This window comes from Tupaia chinensis, unplaced genomic scaffold (genome assembly GCF_000334495.1).
Source record: "Tupaia chinensis unplaced genomic scaffold, TupChi_1.0 Scaffold000545_1, whole genome shotgun sequence".
Lineage (NCBI taxonomy): Eukaryota > Metazoa > Chordata > Mammalia > Scandentia > Tupaiidae > Tupaia > Tupaia belangeri.
The window spans coordinates 3,364,298-3,381,446 of NW_006160057.1; the positions used below are offsets into that span (position 1 = coordinate 3,364,298).

Genomic DNA, 17,149 nt, shown 5'->3' on the forward strand with positions numbered 1-17,149 from the left:
CAGGTCTGGGACGTGAACTGTGGCTGGCCATGTGGGAGTCCAGCACCTTAACTACCATGCCAACTGCTGGCCCCAGTTCTCCATTTCTTAATGCTGTTATGTCCGTCTCTAATGTGTCATTCCTTTACCCTTCTGTTCAGAACCAAAAAAGCAATCAAGGAGACTTAGGTTTCCCAACCCTGCTTCTCCCAACCTCTTCAGTTTCCCAAAATAAAAAATACGCAACCAAGTACCAGTTTTTTGAATCTTAGAGTCGTACAGCCTCCCATTCGGAAGGAACCTGGCTCAAGGGTGAAATGTGCAGTACTTGAACCCCTTGCACTACAACCTTGGGAGAACTAAAGTTTGGTCCGAGGCCCAGAAATAACTAGCAGTATGAAACTAGGCAACATTTTAAAAATTCTTTTGTTTTCAGTCTTCTATATAAAATATAGGGACTCAAACTCTAAAATTCAACCACTTTTATTTTACTAATAAAGATCTGTCATGTTCATGATATTATCTTATTCTGTCCCTGGTCAATTTTGGTAATTTGATAAGAATATTTGAAACAGAAAAATCCTGGGAAAATTAGATTTTAATCAAGTTTATTCCAAATTAAAACCACATTGAGATATCTTTTTGACCCATCATTATAAGCAAACAAAAAAAAAAATGGAAAGAACTGATAAGATCATGGGTTGGCAAGGGCATAGAGAAATGACTATTTTTATATGACGCTATTGAGAATGTAGATGGTTTAGCCCTAGCTCATTTGGAAAGAAATTTTATGTTATGTATGAAAATTTTGAATGCACGTAATCCACGACCCAACAATTCCACTTCCCATGTCCGTTTTAGAGGAAGACTCACACATATTCTATTAAAAAAATGTGATTGGTGCAATTCTTTTTTTTGCATTTGAAAACAATGAATGATAACTTAAGTGATTCAATAGGAGATGGCCAACCATTTTATGCCAGTGAGAACGAAGCCACAGTTGTTTAGAGTGATGTAGGTCTACCTCACTTCAGGAATAGGGTTCTTAGAGGCCAGCCGGAGTTGACAGCCAGAATAAACATTATGTTTTACAGTATTTTGTCTTCGACTTCATGGGGCCCCAAGCGCATCTATTTGACAAGATCATCAAACTCTCAGTAAGTAAGCCACAGGTGGTGGGAGCTGGGGAGGTGGGAGAGCATCCAGGCACTGGAACCCCTGGGGACAGCTCAGCATGCTCAGAAGTAAACAGATCCGGGAGGGCAAGTGTGGGTTTATGAGTCTGAGAACAACAGGATAGAGATTGAAATAATCAATATAGACAAGAGCTGGAAGGGACAGCCCCCTCAAGAAAATCTGTGCTCCTTGGCGGCAAGTTGTAAGCTACTGCAAAGCTCTTATGAATTGAGTTGTGTAGCTTACTAATGTGGGGATGTGAAGCGTATGCTTCAAAAGGCGTCTCAATGAATTGGTATATTTTTTAGTTGGTATATTTCTTTTTATCAAGAAAATGTCAGTATTTTTCTCCTGGGGTGATATCAATGCCAATGTCAATTCTCTTTTCCTCTCATAGTTAGTAATATGTAGAAAACTAGGACCAAGAATCAGGACATAACTAAATACATGTATCAGTCTCATCAATGGGAATGCTATATTAGAGAAGATGATTTGTAGAAAGCAGTGGCCATTAGGTTTCCTTTTAAACATTTTAAATTTTATTTTAAAGGTTTTTAACCATAGGGTGCATGCACTTGCTTGAGAGAGACAGAGAGAGACAGTGAGAGAGAATGTGAGAAATCACCCCCCAGGGGGCATGACCGTGCTGTAAACCTTTCTCTTGCATTCTCCTCTTGGGACTCTGGGCATGCATGCACACGTATCTGGTGTGGTTTTCAAACCTCTGGGTCCAAAACTTGAACTGCAGTCAGCCATGTGGGAGTCCAGTGCCTTTACCACCATGCCATCTGCTGGCCTCAGCTATTGGGCTTCTTAAAAGTTGCCTCTGAGTATAAACCTCAGGACCTGTCCATGGGGAGTTAGGTTCTTTCTTCAGCCCTGCCAGAGGAATTGCTGCCTCCAGTGACCAAACCTGAATAGTAGAGATAGAGTAATTCCTGGCCTAGCCAGGTGCCTTATCTAGGTTTGCCCATTATAAGAGGACAGGAATGGGAAGGGAACGTGTCACATTGAAGCCATACTCGCCCCAGTGAGAGAGAAGGATGGCTAAGTGGGATCCTTACCAACTTCACACCACGTAGCAAAGGGTCAGAGACCAGCAATGATAGATGGCTTGATCTCACCAGTTTGAGAAACCACCTGTTCTCATGGAGAGGAGTGTGATGGTCTGGGGTGTGTGGGGGTGGGGGAGTGGGATTGTTGAAGAGTTAGTTCTCTTCCAAATAGTTCTGGAAGAACAGAACTGTTTCATGTGTCAGTGTAGAATGTGTGGAGAACAAGGGATTATTTTCCTCAACATTCACAATACTCTAATTAGAACTGTGAAGATGACAAAACTTGTCTTGAAGATTTTCTCCCCTGCCATTATCTTCCTTGCTTGTCTGTATCACCTGCTCTTTTCCTTATTTTTTTTTTTTTGAGAGGTTTTTGCTACAGGGCGCATGCACTCACTAGAGAGAGAGAGACAGACAGAGAGACAGAAAGCAAGAAATCACCCCCCAGGGGAGATGGCCATGCCGTAATCCCTTCTCCTCCAGTGTCCTTTTGAGATCTTGGGCATGCACATACATGTGCCTGGCGTGAGTTTAAGCCACCGGGTCTGGGACTCAACCGCGGTCAACTACATGGGAGTCCAGCGACATAGCCATTACACCAACTGCTGGTCCCCACCCACTCTTTTTTTTTATTTTATTTTATTTTATTTTATTTTTTTTGGAGAGGTTTTCGCTATAGGGCGCGTGCACTCGCCAGACAGACAGAGAGAGACATAGAGACAGAAAGCGAGAAATCCCCCCCCAGGGGGGATGGTCACGCCGCAATCCCTTCTCCTCCATTCTCCTCTCGGGATCTTGGGCACGCACGCACATGCGCGCGGCGTGAGATTTAAGCCACCGGGTCCGAGACGCGAACCGCGGTCGACTACGTGGGAGTCCAGCGACATAGCCATTACGCTAACTGCTGGTTCCCAGCACCCACTCTTTATAATACATAAATATATAGAGTATGTTCCCTTTAATCACAGTTGGCAGTCAGCAAAGTCCTGTGTTGAGGCCTAGGCCATGGGGGAATTATGGCATTATTCTTACTGGAGCACTTGAAGAATGTGACTCTTAAGGAATGAAGTCATCAAGAGCCAAACATTCTTAATGTTTGAATTTCAGGCATGATGACAAGTGGCACAGAAGGTTATTTCAGGACCTGGGATGTTGCCCAGGACTTGGTTCTATCACTTAGGCAACTACCTGTTTATGAGATCTGTTCTATTGCAGGCTCCTAAGGGACCCTCCAGGTGGCAGATGAACAGTTAATCACTAGATTTTTATATTGCGTTATAGACAAAGGTCATGACTGTTTAGGGACATGTAGATTTTTAGATTAAAAAAGTCAAAGTTGGTATTTCCTATCTCTGATTCTCTAACCTGGAAGGAGAGAATATTTTGGTATTTCTCAGAGATATTTTGGTATTTTTTTAATTCCCAGAGGACACATGGGCTCACCAGAGAGAGACAGAGAAGCAGAGAGAGTGAGAAAGAGGGGAAAAGCACCCCTCCCAATGGGGCATGATTGTGCTGAAATTCTTTCTCCATTTCTCCATTCTGTTGGGATTTTGTGCATGCATGGACATGCACCTGGCATGTTTTTCAAGCCACTGAGGCCAGGATTTGAAACCTAGTTGGCCATGTGGGATCTGGCTCCCTAAACCTCTAGACCATAGGGTTGGCCAGAGGGGAATATTTAATACAACTTTTATGTTATTTCATGAACTGAAATTCAGTGTTTTTAGAATAAATTGAATGGAGAAGAAGAGAGGGAAGCAGATGCTATTGGGGCACCCAGGCTGTGAGACTAAGGATCATCTTCCCTTAGCAGTGGCTGGCCCAAGGCATGCAGGGCTCTCAGCACTTTGAGACATCCCCAGGGTCCTGGTAATCTAATATTCAACATACCAGAGTTTCCTGGCACTCATCCACTGGACAGGTGACTTGAAGAGGCCTTCTGTGCTGCTTAAACATTTGTTTGGACCTCTTACATTCTAACTTGTCCACAGGGACCCTCAGCCTGAGAAGAGAACTTGAGACAGGCTTCTGTTCTTTCGCAGGGCTTTGGGAAGCCACATTAATCACCTGAGTCAGCTGTCCTTACTTGCCCTCAGTTCCATAACACCCTTAAGCAAAGGATAGAGAGTGGAAAGAGAAATGGAAAGATCTGTCATATTTTGAGGTCAGTTGGGTTCATTTTTCCTTATTATCTCAGCAAAAGAAGCTATTTAGAAGCTGCAAAGACCTTCCATTCATCAATGAGTCATTTATTAATTCAATTAACTAAATGTTTATTGAGTATCTGTTATTTATCACATTGATCCCCAACTCTTTGGCCACGGACCAGCTCTGGCCCATGGTCTGTAGGAACTGGGCTGTGCGGGAGAAGGTGAATAGTGGGTAAGTGAACAAAGATTCATTTGTATTTACAGCTACTCCCCATTCTTTTCATCACAACCTTGCTCCTCCTCCTGTCAGATCAGTGACATCATTATATTCTCATAAGAGTGCAAACACTATCATGAATTGCATGTGTAAGGAATCTGGATTGTGCACCCTCATAAATTGTCCTCCCACCTGTTATCTGTAGAAAAATTGTCTTCCATGAACTCTGGTACTGAAAAGGTCAGGGACCACTGTTTTACAAGGTCATGTTATAGGTGAAAGATAGAATGAAAATGTCCTTGATTCAAGGATTTTACAGTCAGAAGGAAGCTAAGAGGCCATCTAACATAACTTCCAACTGATGTAGGAATTTCTTCCCATCCTTTCCATGATGTTGGGTTCTTGAGACTTGATTAGATTATTTTCAGTAGTGGGGGGAAGGTCACTACCTCTAGTAAAGCCATTGTTGAAAGCTTTGACTGTTATATAAATTGTCATTATATTGAGCTGAACTGTCTCATTTTATTACTTGTGAGCCATTTAGGGGAACATATTCCTTCTTCAGACAGCAGCATTTCCAAGATTTGAAGATACTTAGGTTTAGAATTCCATTTTCCTTTTGCCACCCCACTGCCAATTCTCTTTTTCCTGGGTGAAAGTTTAAATTACTCCTGGTTCTTCAGAAGTGTCACATCCAATGTGGCATCTGGACCCAGCACCAGCTCTTCCACCTTCCTTTGGAACTTCCTTGTCTTAAACTGTGCTCCTGGGACAGGTACACTACTAACTTCTGATCAGACCAAATATTGAGGAAGACCATTTCCCTCATTCTGACTATTATATAAGGACTCATGAGAAAGCTCATAAGAATGCATGTTTTGAAAAGAACTATGCATGAATTTCAAAAGTGTTTTTGCACTACAATAAACTTGTATTTTAATCCCATTTTTCAACAAACTTTTTGAAGTCACTTCATGAATGTCAGAATATCACAAGGCAATATATGATGAGTTCTCTGAAAAAGTTGTGAGCAAAGTGTTATGGGAGTTTAGGGGAGAAAGGGAAAACTTCCAGCCGTGGAAGAGCAGGGAGAGCTGCTCGGAGGAAATGACATTTCTTTTAGGCATTGAAGTATTGTTAGAGTTACAAAGGCAGATGTGATTATTAGGTGGGCTCAAAGGTGGCTACACTAGGGTTCACTTTGGTTAAAGAAAATTTTCAGGTAGTGAGAGTTGCTATGCATTCTTCAATTGAGAATTAGCTGAAAACCTGCTAAGAGGAAGAGGTACAGGTGAGATACCTCTGGAGGTCTTTTGCAACACTGTGGTTTGATGACCATATTCCATTGTGCTTCAGGCAAGGCTCAAAGTCAGACAAGAGTCAAAGCCTAGAAGCCTCTCTGATACATCATAGACCCATTTCACAGACTTCTCCCCAGTGATAAATCTGCTGGACTCACTGCTCTGTCTTCCTTCAGGTCTTTCACCACAAGCTGATAGGAAGCATACTGATTGGCTCTTTCAAAGTAGACCTGGGGACTGTGTACAACCAACCTGGTAAGAAAGCATCACCTACCCAGCCCTCTCTCTTATGCTTCCTTGGTTTCGGGCACCTCAAATTCATCTTATTCATTCATTCATCTGTATAACCATTCACTTAATAGTGTTGACTACCAATTATACAAATTTGAATGAGACATGGCTCTTGCCCTCAAAAGTTTTATAATATAATGAATGATCTTATATGTCCACTTCTGAACAGGATTTTTTTCTCAGATCTTAAATGCAGTAAGATGCAGCAAGAGGGTTGGTAGAATATGGAAGCTAAGAATGTGAATTATGGAATCTGTTTACCTGGGTTTGAATTCTACTCTAATATTTCATAGCTGTGCAACTGTGGGCAAATGACTGAACTTTTCTGTGCCTCAGTTTCCTCATCTATAGACATGAGGATAAAACAGTACTTGTTTCATAATGCCATTGGAGATTAAGAAAGTTAATAAATAGATAAAAAGTGCTTAGAAGAGATGCTAGCACATAGTAATGACTATGGCATTTCATATAAAAGTTTGCCATAATAATTATTATTATTCCTGATTTGTAGAACAGTGAAACCCGGAGAAGCTAGGTAATTTGTCCATGGTCATGAGAAAATAAGTAGCAGAGCCAGCAAGAAACACAGATCTTCTTATGAAAGGCCCTTTGCCTTCAACAATGATTCCAATGTATATGACTGCAGGAGGGGCAGGTAGTGAACATAAATAAGTGGTGACCTGGGAGTGATACTTGAAGGAGTGGTGGCATCTGCAAGGACTGAGGTGGTGGGAGGGGTCTCATGACTGTAAAAGTGGTGGTTACCCAGCTCCTTACCATTTGCTGCTGTTTGGAAATGTGAACCCAGCATTACCAGAGCCAACCATTTCTTAAAGATAAGCTAGAAGTCTAAATTGTGTAAGTAATTTTGAACTTTGACTCACGGTATAGGCCAACCCAAAAGGTCTGTGAGCCATGTTTATGGCTCATGGGCAAATAATACATGGCTTCTACTCATTGATGCCCCCCTATCTGATTTAAGCTGCAACCCTGTTGCAATTTCCACTAGATTGAAGCTTCCCAGATACCTAGGGTAGGTTATAGAGAAAGGAGGAGAACTGGGTGGGAAGTAAAGGAGAGGAGGAAAGCGAGAGAGGGAGGCAGCAGAAGACTTGGAATACCGGAGAGGAGGCCGTGCCTAGAGCAACAGAAGGAGGAAAGTGTGGGAAGCTGTGGAGTGTCTGAAAGAACTTGGGGAGGTGCTGGGCCCACCTATGGAAGGCCTCTGAGCTGTTGGGATCCTTTTACAGGTCATCAGTTCTGTGACAAGTGGGCCCTGCTCACAGATCCTGGTGACATCAGAACTGGCACCAAGGGGTACCTGAAATGTGACATCAGTATGACCGGGAAAGGTGACATCTTAAAGACGAACCCCAAGACCTCTGACACCGAGGAACAAATAGAAAAGTGAGACAAGTCCACCTGGGCCATACAAAAGAAATTATATATTCCAACTTTATGTCTTTTCCTCCTCCCTCTTCCCTTTTCCTTCTGGGTGCATGGGAACCACCAAGTTTGTGACTTGTTCACTGGGATTCTGCTCTGTCAGAGGCCCCAAGAAGAATCTCATCAGAGACCCAGCCCTCCTTTGGGAGATCAGCTTCTAGGACAAGAATAGTGTGACTTCCTCTAATAATCCATTATAAATAATGCTATTCCTGGGGTTGTCTTATTTATCTGAACTTAGCTGACCTTTCTTTGATGAAATTATCACTTCAACCACTAGTTTGTGATGTGAGAAGATCCACATGATCATGTTCTAAGGTGTAGAGTGGAAACAGTGTTTTTTTTTATAATTCTGAGCTCTGAACAAGTTTGTATTCACTCTATGCATATTGTCATCTATACTAGGAAGAAAATTCATTTCAATGATGAATCTTACTGTTTTATCAAAACACTTCTTTCTGCCTCTAGAACTGCTTCTTTTTTTTTCTCTTTATTCTGTCAGGTGAGAGAGATTCTTTTTGTGTGTGTATTTATTTTTGTCCCCCTTAAGGAACCTTTTGATCCCCCAAGGGTTTCCATCTGAGAGACCCTGGGCCAGATTCTATGTGAGACTCTACAAAGCAGAAGGATTGCCCAAAATGAACTCCAGCATCATGGCGAATGTCACCAAAGCATTTGTGGGTGACAGTAAGGACCTCGTGGATCCCTTCGTGGAGGTCTCGTTTGCTGGGCAGATGGTGAGGAACCATTGTCACCAATACTGGCAGGCCTAGGCCAGAACCTTGCTCTTTATTCATAACATTTAATTGAATTAAATTAAACTAAAATAAAAATTAGGAAGTACCTTGAAAGAGAAAGTTTATCAGAAAAAGGCAATGTGGCATGGAAGTAGGGGAGGCTTACACTCTCATTCTTCATTGGAGATAATGGAAAGGAGTCATGGGTACATCATGGGTTAGAACCCAGGCAGAGTCCTTCCTCACCTCTAGCTACTTCTCCATGCCAGTACTTGGTACTCAAGCCCTGTAGAATTACCACCCTTCATCAGATCTGTTTCACAATCTACCCATATAGTCTTTGTCCTATGTAAGACTGGATATCTCATCACCCTGCTCAAGAGCTATTGGAAATACCAAGACTGAGTACATGGGCAGAGCTTAATTCTGCTTGTCCAGACTTTGAAGCTTCAGTTGATAAACATGTTTGTGCCATAAAATGAATACCTATCCTGCTTCCCTCCCCATAGAAAAAGTTGCAGTATTTTTGATTTGGGCTAAACTTGGAGGTCATACAGGTCCATCTTATGTGAGGAAATCAAAGTTTAGACTAGAAACATGACTTTCACAAGGCCATACTTTTATAAAACATGAGCTCAGGGTCTAGCTATAACCACTGGAGTTTTGAAGATGTATGAAATAATTCCTGCTCAAAACATGGAGTTATTTTCACTCCACCCCCTGTATGCTGTTAGAACTTCCAAGGGCAGGGCCAAGACTTGCCTTCCAAGATGCCTGACAAGGCATCCAGAACAGACCAGGTCATCAGCCATGTTTGCTGCCATAACTGACTTTTGTGGATGTTAGAAAGAAACAAGTTCGTTATTTTTGGCAACTTGCTTTATATTTCCAGCTAGTTTCAAGAGTTTTCTTTAGCCAGTCACTTCCTTCCACAACTCACATCCTCTTGGCTATGTTATTAGGGGCGAACCACAGTGCAAAAGAACTGTGCTGATCCTGTGTGGCACGAGCAGGTGGTCTTCAAGGAAATGTTCCCTCCCTTGTGCCGGAGGGTGAAAATACAGGTCTGGGATGAAGGCAGCATGAATGACATAGCACTGGCCACCCACTTCATCGATCTGAAGAAAATCTCCAATGAACAAGATGGAGATAAAGGTAGCGTGTCATATGTCTGGCTTGGAAATAGGCTTTAAAATGAATGCTGTAGAGGCCTATCTTTGTCATTTATTTTGTTATTTTCTTTTAAATCTTAGGATTAAAAAAAAAGTTTATTATTTCTTCCAGGAGAGAGAGGCATCCCCGGAAAGTGATCCACTCCCAGTCTCAGCTGATATTTCCAGACATGTCCCTACTATTAAGTTGGCCATATTCTTGGTTCTTTTTTGTTCTCTTATTGCTGTCTGTCTGTCTTTAGATTTCTTGGTATAGTACTCCTTTCAGAATTTCTTGAAGAGCTGGTCTGGAGTTGGTAAATTCTTTCAGGTTTTGTTTATTTGAGAACATTTTTATCTTATTTTCCCATGTGAAGGATAATCTTCCTGGGTATATTATTCTTGGTTGAAATTGTTTTTCACTTGACCACATGATAGGGCACAAAATCATCCTTTACAGATTCAAAGGCATAGAAACTATATCCAGCATCTTCTCCAACCATAATGGAATTAAACTTGATATTAATCTCAGGAAAAACCCTCGAAAATACACAAATATATGGAAAGTAAATAACCTCCTTCTGAATGACTTCATAACTACTGAAGAGATCAAGACTGAAATAAAAAGATTCATGGAAACAAATTATAATGAGTGCATAAGTTTTCATAATTTATGGGACACTGCAAAAGCAGTCAGAAGAGGGAATTTTGTAGAAATTAGTGCATGTAAGAAAAAGATGGAAAAATGGCAAAAGGACAACCTAACATCATGCCTCGGGGAATTAGAAGAACCACAAAAAAATCCAAAAAATGACAGGAGAAAAGAAATAATAAAGATTTAAGCAGAAGTAAGTGAAATAGAAAATAAGCAAACTATACATAAAATAAATGAGAGCAAAAGCTGGTTCTTTGAAAAGATAAACAAGATTGACACACCATTAGCTAGACCAATTAAGAAGAAGAGAGAAAGGAACCAGACATAAATTTTGCAATGAATCAGGCAACATTACAACAGGCATAATAGAAATACAGAACATCATTGGAGGATACTATGAGTGACTACATGCCAACAAAGAAAAAAAAAATACCCAGATGAGATGGACAAATTCCTGGACACATATAAACTACTAAGATTGACTCAGGAGGACATAGAAAGCCTGAATAGACCTATAACAAGCAATGAGATTGAATCAGTAATAAATAACCTCTCAACAAAGAAAAGTTCAGGTCCTGATAGCTTCACTGCAGAATTTTATAAAACTTTTAAAGAAGAGGTAACCCCATTCTACCCACACTGTTTCTGGAGATCCAAAAGGAAGAAACCCTTCTAAATTCATTCTATGAAGCCTCAATTACTCTAATTCCCAAAATGGATAAGTATGTGACAAAAAAGGAAAACTACAGACCTATATCTCTGATTAATATAGATGCAAAAAAATCTCAACAAGATACTGGCTAACCATATTCAATAGCATATGAAAAAGGTTATTCATCACGAGGTAGGCTTTATTCCAGGGATTCAAGGGTGGTTCAACATACACAAAACCATAAATGTAATATACCATATTAACAGAAAGAAAGATAAAAAACATATGATCATTTCAATTGATGTGGGAAAAGCATTTGACAAAATACAACATTCTTTTATGATTAAGGCTCTCAGGAAAATTGGCATAGAGGGATCGTTTCTCAGCACAATAAAATCTATCTATGAAAAGCCTATAGCTAACCTTATACTGAATGGGGCTTGGTGTGGTGGTGCCTGCCCTATGGCAAAAACCTATGGAGGCTGAAGGATTGTGGCATTTAGTCCATCTTCTCTCTCTGTGTGTCTCCTTCAACATTATACTGAATGGAGAAAAGCTGAAAGCTTTTCCACTAAAAACTGGTACAAAACAAGGCTGCCCACTTTCTTTTTTTTTCTTTTCTTTCTTTCTTTCTTTTTATTTTTTTTGGAGAGATTTTCGCTATAGGGCATGTGTGCTCGCCAGACAGACAGAGAGAGACAGAGAGACAGAAAGTGAGAAATCACCCCCCAGGGGAGATGGTCACACCGCAATCCCTTCTCCTCCATTCTCCTCTCGGGATCTTGGGCATGCACGCACACGCGCTCTGTGTGAGTTTTAAGCCACCGGGTCTGGGAAGCGAACCGCGGGAGACTACATGGGAGTCCAGCGACATAGCCATTATGCTAACTGCTGGTTCCCAAGGCTGCCCACTTTCTCCACTCTTATTCAATATAGTACTGGAAGTCCTAGCCAATGCACTTGGACAAGAGAAGGAAATAAAAGGCATTCCAATAGAAGAAGAGCTGAAATTATCTCTGTTTGCAGATGGAATGAATGTATATGTTGAAAACCCGATAGTATCCATGAAAAAACTCCTCGAAATAATAAATGCTTGCAGTAAAATAGCAGGATACAAAATTATCTTATAAAAAATTTATAGCATTTCTATATACAAACGACAAGCAGACAGAGAAAGAACTGAAGAAGTAATCCCATTTACCAAAGCAACAAGAAGTATAAGATACTTAGGATTAAAACTAACCAATAAAGTCAAAGACCTCTATAAGGAAAACTATGAAAACCTTAAAAAGGAAATTGATAAGGACACAAGAAAGTGGAAGAACATCCCATGTTCCTGGATTGGCAGAATTAATATAATCAAAATGGCAACCTACCCAAATTAATCTACATATTTAATGCAATCCGTATAAAATTACAAAAGACATTTTTCACAGATCTAGAAAAGACAATCATAGAGTTTGTCTGGAATCATAAAATATCAAAGGATGGCCAAAGCCAGCCTGTGCAAGAAGAGTGGAGTGGGTAGCATCTCACTGCCTGATCCCAAAATATATAACAAAGCTGCGATAGTCAAAACAGCATGGTATTGGCACAAAAACAGACCTGAGGACCAATGGAACAGAGTAGAGACCCCAGGAATAAACCCTAAAACATACAACCAACTGATCCTTGAGAAAGGGTACCAGTCAATCCAGTGAGAAAAGGAAAACCTCTTTAGCAAATAGTGCTGGAAAAACTTGGTATCCACCTGAAGGAAGATGAATCTAAACCCCTATCTGTCACCATTAACAAAAATAAACTCAAAGTGGATCAAAGATCTAAAACTAAGACCACAAACTATAAAACTACTGGTAGATAACACTGGAGAAACTCTGGGAGACATTGGGGTAGGCAAAGACTCCTTAAGCAAGACTCCCAAAGTACAGGCAATAATACCCCAAATAGACGAGTGGGATTACATCAGATAAGGAAATTTCTGCACAGCACAGGACACTGTAACTAGTGTGACTTGCCTCAGATAAGGGACTGATAGCCAGAATACACAGGGAACTCAAGTGGCTTACCCTGAAGAAAATTATTAACCCAATTAAAAGATGAGAAAATAAGCTGAATAAACAACTCTCTAACGAAGACATACAAACAGCCAAAAAGCATATGAAAAAATGTTCAGCATCCCTCATCATAAAGGAGACACAGATCAAAGCCACAATGAGATAGCATCTAACCCTAGTCAGAATGGCAAAGATTTAAAAAAAAAAAATGACAAGTGCTAGCAGGGATGTGGGGGAAGGGAAACACTCCTACGTTGTTGGTGGGAATGTAAATTGGTTCAGCCACTGTAGAGAACAATATGGAGGTTCCCTAAAGACCTTCAAATAGAACTATCATATAATCCAGCAGTTCCACTTCTGGGTATCTACTCAAAGGACAGGAGAACTCTCAGTCAGAAAAGCACTTGCACAACCATATTTACTGTGGCATTATTCATAATTGCTAAGACATGGAACCAACCCAAACGTTCACAAATGGATGAATAGATTGAAAAAGTGTGAGACGTATACTCTACGGAATACTACTCAGCCATAAAAAACAACAAGGCCCTGGAATTTGATAGAAAGTGGACAAAAATGGAAGATTTGTTGCTGAGTGAAGCAAGTCAGGCTATGAAAGAGAGACACTGTATGTTTCCACTTAACCTATACTGACTGTCTGCACTATATAGTAGAGATTGAAAGTCTAGAGGACATAAAAGCATTAAAAATTGTTATGGGCACTAAAGACAAAGTGGAAAGACAATGTAGGATTTGAAGAGCATTGGAAAGGAAATTTGGGGAAAAAAATAGAGACGTAAGACATTTATGGGACACAGATATGGTTTATTATCTGTTGTTGAAGATGTGTATACATTCTCAACTGAGCTGGGCTGAGGTGTATATCATGTTGAGTAAAGTCTCTTTACAATCTAAATGATGTATAGTGATTAAATGTATAAATAATAATAAAGAAAAAAAGAGAGAAAAAAGGAAGTGGATTTAGGTGGGCTGCTTACTGCTCTTCATTCAAGGAGTGGGGAGGAAGAGTCCAGGAGTTCCCATAGGCAGCTCACACCTTGCCCTACAATTCTAGGCATAAAGACACTTTGTTCCATCCCCAGACTCTGTCTTTTCCTCCACCCTGACCTCAGCTGCCTAAAAGATTAGAGATGGGATCAGACAAGGTCTCCATAACCCCAACTGAACCAGCAAACCCATCCATTTATACCAATATGCACCAGTAAATGGGAGGAGTCAGGTGTTTATAGCTCTGTTGGATACAGGCATCTATGGCTAAATTTGTTTATTAATTCAAAAATTTATATAAGATCATGTCATCTGCAAATAGAGATAACTTACTTCTTTCCAATCTGGATGATCTTTCTTTTTTTTCTTTTTTTGTTCTGATTGCTCTGACTAGGACCTCTAGGACTATGTGGGACAGAAATGATGGGTTGAGAGTGGACATCCTGATTTGAGGGACAACATTTTCAACTTTTCACCATGGTATAACTTATGCATATATGATGTTAGCTACTGTCTGATTTTTGACAGTTTGATTTTACAGTCATGTGTCATATAATGATATTTTAATGACGAATCACATAAACAATAGTGTTCTCACCAGACTATAAGGGAGTGGAAAAATTTCAGTGGTGTCATAACTGTCCTGGATGTAGCACAACCATTACTCACATGTTGTGATGATGCTGGTGTAAACAAAACTACTGTGCTGCCAGTCATTTAAGGTATAACATGTACAGTTATGGACAGTCCATAATAATATAGGGTGATGATAAATGATGATGTATCTGTGGAACAAAATCCCAAAACCAAAATCATTTTGCACCATTTAAAACTCATATTTAAATTTTTTTAAGGTTTTTGTTATAGGGTTTGTGTGCTCATCAGAGACAGTGAGAGACCGCATGAGAATCCAGTGCCTTAACCACCACGTCACCTGCTAGCCTCTAAATTCACTTTTCATAAACTTTTAAAAATCTTCTTGGTTGCATGGAAAAGAGGACTGCAAGGAAATACTACAAAATTGTATGATTGTCTTTTGTTTGTTTGTTTTAATAACCAAAGGGCATGTATACTTACCATAGGGAGAGGGAGAAAGCAATCCCCTAATGGAGGTGTGGTCATGCCGTGGTTCTCTTTCTACCATCCCATCAGGATTTTAGGCATGCGTACACATGCACCTGGTGTGTTTTTCAAGTTTCTGGGGCTGAGATTGGAGATATGACTGGCCATGTGGGGTCTGGCTTCTAATGTACAACACTTAACTACTGTGCGATGGGGCTAGCCCAGTTGTCTTTTGATGATGGGATATCCTGTTAATTTTTTTCTTTTCTTTGCAGTCTACATTTTTAAATGCATGTGCAAATTTCTTAAAACACACACACACACACACACACACACAATAAACCTGAAAACATAACCAGATGACTAAAGTTTTTTTTTTTTTTTTTGCAGGCTTTCTACCTACCTTCGGGCCTGCCTGGATTAACCTGTATGGCTCACCCAGGAACCACAGCCTGATGGATGACTACCAGGAACTGAATGAAGGCTTTGGGGAGGGTGTGTCATTCAGGGGCAGAATCTTGGTAGAAATTGCTGTGGAAATCCTCTCAGGTGGGGCACAGGAGTCCAGATTTTCCAAGGCCCTGAAGGAGCTCAAGTTGCCTTCCAAAGACAAAGACTCCAAATCTTCCAAAGGCTCGAGTAAGGACAAGGCGGAAAAATCTGATGATGGAAAAGCTCAGCAGGCGTCAGACAAAACAAACTCAACTGAGGTTGAGGTGGAACCTTTCAATGTACCTCCAGAGGTAGGTCTGAGCATTGTTCTTCCATGTCTGTGCTGTGAGGTGAGCCCAGAGCAGAGCTGGCACCTGCCATAGACTCTCAGAAGGCATTTGCCTGCACATGTCTCATTCCCTGCAAAGTTCTGTTGGGTCAGCCCTGTATTTTGGGCTGATCCTCTGCCTCTTCTCACACACATCACAGCCATCTGTGTGTGACAAATTCCTTCTGAATTCCCCCAAACATAGATTCCCGTGGAAATTCAAGTAAAGAAAAAAAATATACTGGGGGAGTTGGTAGGAGTAGGTGGTGGGGTGACTGACTAATCCATACCTGTGGCCTAATTTTTTTTAGCTGTGTTGGCCTAGAGTGTGCGCTAGATGTCAGATAGCATAGAATGAAAGACAAAGAGTTGGAAGAGCAGGTGATAGATAACCTGGGGCATAAGAAACTCCTCTGCCCTCAAACCTGTGGGGAATCATAATCCAGGGAATGTTTATCCTTGCTTACTACTTACCACAAAAGTGTTAGCATTTTCCTGGCCCACTTCTGTGTTATGGGAAAGACATCTGGGATTCCAAGATGAACCCACACTGTGAATATCCTCTTGGCTGTTTAGTTTAGCAGTAGTAATTTGTCATTAGGAAATAAGAGAGCTTTGTATTTTGTCAGCAGAGCAGGGAGATTTCAGCGCTTGGCTTGGCGAATTCTGCTTGGGCAGTGTGTGTCTCAAGTCAGCAGACAGTAATGTCAGTTGTGGAAGGGACATGATGGCTGTTCTCCTAGAGCTGTCCATTCCCAGGGGAGACTAGGAAGACAAGGATTGTGACATGTGGGTCACGTTAGCCTGCAGAGAGTCACTTATTTTTACTGCGGGGATCTAATGGGTCTTAAGAAATAGTGAGGGGAGACATTGGAGCATAGGATCGGAAATCTTGGGGTTGGTTCTATTCATGGCTCTGTTACTAACACCTGTCTGTGTTTCAGTTACTCACCAACAAAATAAGGGAATGATAGTCACTCTGCTCTAAGCATCTTCTGGGGGATAACGAGAGAAGGCGTGTAAAATGGTTAGGAGAGTTCTTGGCAGATACGTAGTAAGCAGACAGTGCGTTTGTTGTTATCACAGTGCGTTTGTTGTTGTTATCAGCGCTACTATGATTTGCTCCCACCACCAAGTGACAGATATTCAGAGCTTTCACCCTATTGTCTGCGACTCTGGGTATTGTGTAGACTTATCCAACTCTCCCACCTGGATGTGTATAGGGGGAAATACCCTCTGGAAATGTGTACCGTCAGTTTGGTGTAGTTAGATTTGGCACTGTTTTATGGGACTGTGTGTGTGTATGTGAGGTGGGTGTACATATGTGTGCACATGTGTGTATGTGTGCATGCCAACTTTGGAAACTTGACTTTGGACTTTGCCAGAAATTGTAGTTAACTTAGTAGCCACTTGAGCTAATATCCCAAGTATCGATCCCTGTTGTAATCATTC

At 41.0% G+C, this 17,149-nt stretch overlaps 1 protein-coding gene across 1 annotated transcript in view; it reads left to right on the plus strand.

The window, feature by feature from the left end:
- The window catches only part of FER1L6 (fer-1 like family member 6), a 149,070-nt gene that overhangs the window by 15,136 nt on the left and 116,785 nt on the right, over nt 1–17,149 (plus strand). The window contains exons 5-10 of the mRNA XM_006157540.1: nt 1,074–1,136; nt 6,058–6,136; nt 7,423–7,579; nt 8,169–8,355; nt 9,318–9,510; nt 15,328–15,680. Of these exons, the coding sequence (XP_006157602.1) occupies nt 1,074–1,136; nt 6,058–6,136; nt 7,423–7,579; nt 8,169–8,355; nt 9,318–9,510; nt 15,328–15,680 (1,032 nt within the window). The remainder of the gene's footprint in view (nt 1–1,073; nt 1,137–6,057; nt 6,137–7,422; nt 7,580–8,168; nt 8,356–9,317; nt 9,511–15,327; nt 15,681–17,149) is intronic.